Below are 6,000 nucleotides of genomic sequence, written 5' to 3' on the forward strand. Positions count from 1 at the left end.
TTATACAGGGTACACCACGAGCTGAGTAACATGTAATACGGTCACACTCCTGGCCGCTTTCTGCGAGCACAAGTCCCACACATCTATGTGAGCCGTCAGCACATGCAGCAGCCGTAGCGCAGAAGCCCCGTCCCGATTGTGGCGGATTGCTACGTACGCTGAGCTGACAGCGGGGTCTCGTACCGGCAGAGTCACCAGTCCATACACTCAGCCTACAGGTCTCGTGTGTTTGCAGCCATTGACGCCAGTCCTGGGAGAAGGGTCCACACCCTATACACCTCTCACCTATTCTCTAGTCTGATCAGACTGAATAAAACAATGAATTAAACAGCTCACCAGGTGATGGGGACAGCCGCCTCCTGCTCAGACCCCATGGGGATGCGACTCTGCAGGTAGTGGAGCTGGCCGAAGTACTTGCGCAGGACGCTGCATCCTTCAAAGTCCCGAGGCACACTGATAGCGCTCTGCAGACAGAAGACAGAGAACGTCACACACAGCGCAACTGCGGGGAAACGCGACTCACAACACAAGGGAGGTCACTGCAGAATGTGGTGCATTAGTCCCAAACCCTATACTGTATGTGGTGCATTAGTCCCAAACCCTATACTGTATGTGGTGCATTAGTCCCAAACCCTATACTGTACCTCTCTCAGCTGCTCCAGCTTCTTCAGCTCCTCTTTGTAATTGTCAGGATTCTCCCCATAATTCTTCAGGACAAACTGCAATGGGAGAAGGGGAGAGACCGGTGAGAGATCCCAGTTATCTACTCCAGCTGCTGTGAAACTACACGTCCCAGCATGCCTTGTTATTCTGATCATGTCCCCCCCTAATTTGTTCCTGGGTGGGGAACACAACAGCGTTCCAGTGGGGTACACAATTTTTCTGGGTTCTGTATTGGGAATACTTGGCCCTATTTAAATGGAGTTTCTATAATAATTTACAGCAATAGTTACAGACGTATCTTCCCTACACACTGTCCTTATTACTTCCAACACCTAATACACAGGATCCACATCACCAGGCCCCTCCCATAACCAATCCCCGCTCGCTGTCTGTCCCTCCCCCTCCTCACACTGCCTATCCGGGATACATTCAATTTGCCGGCGGTCAGGATACAGACGCTGGAAACCCGACAGCCGGCACAATTGGGAATACAGGAAAAGAGGACTCTCTGCGCTCTCCCCGCTGCCAGTGTGCTGGTGGACAGGATGCTGCTGTCGGACATGGACAGCCGACATCCCGCCCACCGGTAAATCATACTGAATCAGTCTATCCACCCACCCCACTCTCCTCACATGGTGTATCCCCCCCCCCCCCCCTCAGTCTAACACTCAATCCCCCCCTTTACCCTCCTCACAGTGTCTGACATCCCTAGAATAGTCCCTCAACCAACATGATCTGTCCCCCCATATCACAGCCCCTCACACTGTCTGTCCCCCCATATTACAGCCCCTCACACTGTCTGTCCACCCCATATCACAGCCCCTCACACTGTCTGTCCCCCCATATCACAGCCCCTCACATTGTCTGTCCACCCCATATCACAGCCCCTCACACTGTCTGTCCACCCCATATCACAGCCCCTCACACTGTCTGTCCACCCCATATCACAGCCCCTCACACTGTCTGTCCACCCCATATCACAGCCCCTCACACTGTCTGTCCACCCCATATCACAGCCCCTCACACTGTCTGTCCACCCCATATCACAGCCCCTCACACTGTCTGTCCACCCCATATCACAGCCCCTCACACTGTCTGTCCACCCCATATCACAGCCCCTCACACTGTCTGTCCACCCCATATCACAGCCCCTCACACTGTCTGTCCACCCCATATCACAGCCCCTCACACTGTCTGTCCACCCCATATCACAGCCCCTCACACTGTCTGTCCACCCCATATCACAGCCCCTCACACTGTCTGTCCACCCCATATCACAGCCTCTCACACTGTCTGTCCACCCCATATCACAGCCCCTCACACTGTCTGTCCACCCCATATCACAGCCCCTCACACTGTCTGTCCCCCCATATCACAGCCCCTCACACTGTCCCCCCATATCACAGCCCCTCACACTGTCCCCCCATATCACAGCCCCTCACACTGTCTGTCCCCCCATATCACAGCCCCTCACACTGTCTGTCCCCCCATATCACAGCCCCTCACACTGTCTGTCCCCCCATATCACAGCCCCTCACACTGTCTGTCCCCCCATATCACAGCCCCTCACACTGTCTGTCCCCCCATATCACAGCCCCTCACACTGTCTGTCCCCCCATATCACAGCCCCTCACACTGTCTGTCCCCCCATATCACAGCCCCTCACACTGTCTGTCCCCCCATATCACAGCCCCTCACACTGTCTGTCCCCCCATATCACAGCCCCTCACACTGTCTGTCCCCCCATATCACAGCCCCTCACACTGTCTGTCCCCCCATATCACAGCCCCTCACACTGTCTGTCCCCCCATATCACAGCCCCTCACACTGTCTGTCCCCCCATATCACAGCCCCTCACACTGTCTGTCCCCCCATATCACAGCCCCTCACACTGTCTGTCCCCCCATATCACAGCCCCTCACACTGTCTGTCCCCCCATATCACAGCCCCTCACACTGTCTGTCCCCCCATATCACAGCCCCTCACACTGTCTGTCCCCCCATATCACAGCCCCTCACACTGTCTGTCCCCCCATATCACAGCCCCTCACACTGTCTGTCCCCCCATATCACAGCCCCTCACACTGTCTGTCCCCCCATATCACAGCCCCTCACACTGTCTGTCCCCCCATATCACAGCCCCTCACACTGTCTGTCCCCCCATATCACAGCCCCTCACACTGTCTGTCCCCCCATATCACAGCCCCTCACACTGTCTGTCCCCCCATATCACAGCCCCTCACACTGTCTGTCCCCCCATATCACAGCCCCTCACACTGTCTGTCCCCCCATATTACAGCCCCTCACACTGTCTGTCCACCCCATATCACAGCCCCTCACACTGTCTGTCCCCCCATATCACAGCCCCTCACACTGTCTGCCCCCCGTATCACAGCCCCTCACACTGTCTGTCCCCCCATATCACAGCCCCTCACACTGTCTGTCCACCCCATATCACAGCCCCTCACACTGTCTGTCCACCCCATATCACAGCCCCTCACACTGTCTGTCCACCCCATATCACAGCCCCTCACACTGTCTGTCCACCCCATATCACAGCCCCTCACACTGTCTGTCCACCCCATATCACAGCCCCTCACACTGTCTGTCCACCCCATATCACAGCCCCTCACACTGTCTGTCCACCCCATATCACAGCCCCTCACACTGTCTGTCCACCCCATATCACAGCCCCTCACACTGTCTGTCCACCCCATATCACAGCCCCTCACACTGTCTGTCCACCCCATATCACAGCCTCTCACACTGTCTGTCCACCCCATATCACAGCCCCTCACACTGTCTGTCCCCCCATATCACAGCCCCTCACACTGTCTGTCCCCCCATATCACAGCCCCTCACACTGTCTGTCCCCCCATATCACAGCCCCTCACACTGTCTGTCCCCCCATATCACAGCCCCTCACACTGTCTGTCCCCCCATATCACAGCCCCTCACACTGTCTGTCCCCCCATATCACAGCCCCTCACACTGTCTGTCCCCCCATATCACAGCCCCTCACACTGTCTGTCCCCCCATATCACAGCCCCTCACACTGTCTGTCCCCCCATATCACAGCCCCTCACACTGTCTGTCCCCCCATATCACAGCCCCTCACACTGTCTGTCCCCCCATATCACAGCCCCTCACACTGTCTGTCCCCCCATATCACAGCCCCTCACACTGTCTGTCCCCCCATATCACAGCCCCTCACACTGTCTGTCCCCCCATATCACAGCCCCTCACACTGTCTGTCCCCCCATATCACAGCCCCTCACACTGTCTGTCCCCCCATATCACAGCCCCTCACACTGTCTGTCCCCCCATATCACAGCCCCTCACACTGTCTGTCCCCCCATATCACAGCCCCTCACACTGTCTGTCCCCCCATATCACAGCCCCTCACACTGTCTGTCCCCCCATATCACAGCCCCTCACACTGTCTGTCCCCCCATATCACAGCCCCTCACACTGTCTGCCCCCCGTATCACAACCCCTCACACTGTCTGTCCCCCCATATCATAAAATCTGTCTGTTCCACCCTCCTCACACTGTCCCTACCCACACCATTTACCACCCCACACATCACAGCCCCCCAGCAGTCTGTACCCCCCATATCACAGCCCCCCAGCACAGTCTGTCCCCCCCATATCACAGCCCCCCAGCACAGTCTGTCCCCCCATATCACAGCCCCCCAGCACAGTCTGTCCCCCCATATCACAGCCCCCAGCACAGTCTGTCCCCCCCATATCACAGCCCCCCGCAGTCTGCACCCCCCATATCACAGCCCCCCAGCAGTCTGTCCCCCCATATCACAGCCACTTCAAGTCTGTCCCTCCTTATAGCAGACCCGCACACAGTCTGTCCCCCCTTATAGCACAGCCCCCCCAGTCTGTCACCCCTTATATCACATCCCCCCCGCACAGTCTGTACCCCCCCATATCACTGCCCCCCACAGTCTGTCTTCCCCCCTTCATGTCACAGTCCGCCCCTCCCCACCTGTCTGACAGCCTGGCTGAAGCCGAACTCCCCGGCCTCCTTGAGGTCCAGCCATATCATGGGCATCCGGGGCACGGCCTCCATGCTGCGCCCTGTGCGGGGCCCGAGAGCTGCGTCACCTGCGGCACCGACACTCGCTCAGCCCGGAAGCAGCAGCAGCTCGGCCGCCGCAATCCCCTCCCCCCGTCACGGGACGCGCGGGGCACGCTGGGAGGTGTAGTCCTCCTCCGCCCTGCTCTCACTCAGTCTCGCCGTGCCCCGCCCTAGGCATGCCGGGAAGTGTAGTCTTCTGGGCGAGGTGACGTCACCGGCGGCGCTGCAAGTCCCAGCATGAGTCCCCCACACACGCGCACCCCCAGCCTGTCACGTGCAGTCCCTCCCCCCTCAGGGGCAGGCGTGTAATAACAGGGGCAACACAGGTGTATAGTCTGAGGTAATCTGCCCAGTGCCCCAGAACATGTTCATGGGTCTGTCCAGGCAGCACAGCAGTGCCCCCTGGGGGTAGAGAGGGGGATTGGGGTTTATCCCCTGTGTAGGCACCCAGCAGCCCTGGGGCGTAGCCAGAACTTTGTGGGGCCCGTAGCAACATTCTGAAGGGGCCCCTGTCCCGATGCTTCTAGGGAGACTCTTCTCTCCATCTGGTGTTAATGTTATGCCCCATAGTAGTGCCCTAGGGCATATTCTGTACCATAGTAGAGCATTATGTAATGTTATACCCATAGCAGTGCCATAGTTTCTTTTATGAATAGTAGTAGTGATTCATTTCACCCTGTGGGGGACATTTACTAAGCAGTGATAAGAGCGGAGAAGTGAGCCAGTGGAGAAGTTGCCCCATCAACCAATCAGCAGCTCTGTATAGTTTTATAATATGCAAATTATGGATGTTACTTCAGTGCTGAGTGGTTGCCATGGGCACTTCTCCACTGGCTCACTTCTCCGCTCTTATCACTGCTTAGTAAATGTCACCCTATGTCACATTTCGGAGCTGCCAGTACACATTATGCCGCACAGTATCCCCAATTCACATTATATAGTGCTCCTCATTCATATTGTGCCTCATTACAGTGCCCCACTTCATATTATTTGTCTTACGTCCTAGAGGATCCTGGGGTCCACATTAGTACCATGGGGTATAGACGGGTCCACCAGGAGCCATTGGCACTTTAAGAGTTTGAGAGTGTGGGCTGGCTCCTCCCTCTATGCCCCTCCTACCAGACTCAGTTTAGAAAATGTGCCCGGAGGAGCTTGTCACAGCTAGGGGAGCTACTAGAGCTTCTTTAGTTTTATTATTTTTCTAAGAGTTAGTATAGGCACAGGGAGGCTGCTGGCAACAGCCTCC

General features: G+C 56.6%; 1 protein-coding gene across 1 annotated transcript in view; it reads right to left on the reverse strand.

Annotated features, from left to right (window-relative positions):
• Positions 1-4,997, reverse strand: part of PTPN23 (protein tyrosine phosphatase non-receptor type 23) — a 109,599-nt gene extending 104,602 nt beyond the window's left edge. The window contains exons 1-3 of the mRNA XM_063924582.1: positions 4,662-4,997; positions 645-719; positions 337-464 (exon numbers count right to left, since the gene is read on the reverse strand). Coding sequence (XP_063780652.1) covers positions 337-464; positions 645-719; positions 4,662-4,745 — 287 coding nt within the window. The 5' untranslated portion in view covers positions 4,746-4,997. The remainder of the gene's footprint in view (positions 1-336; positions 465-644; positions 720-4,661) is intronic.
• Positions 4,998-6,000: the final 1,003 nt, after the last annotated feature.

Source organism: Pseudophryne corroboree, chromosome 5 (assembly GCF_028390025.1).
Source record: "Pseudophryne corroboree isolate aPseCor3 chromosome 5, aPseCor3.hap2, whole genome shotgun sequence".
NCBI classification, from domain to species: Eukaryota; Metazoa; Chordata; class Amphibia; order Anura; family Myobatrachidae; genus Pseudophryne; species Pseudophryne corroboree.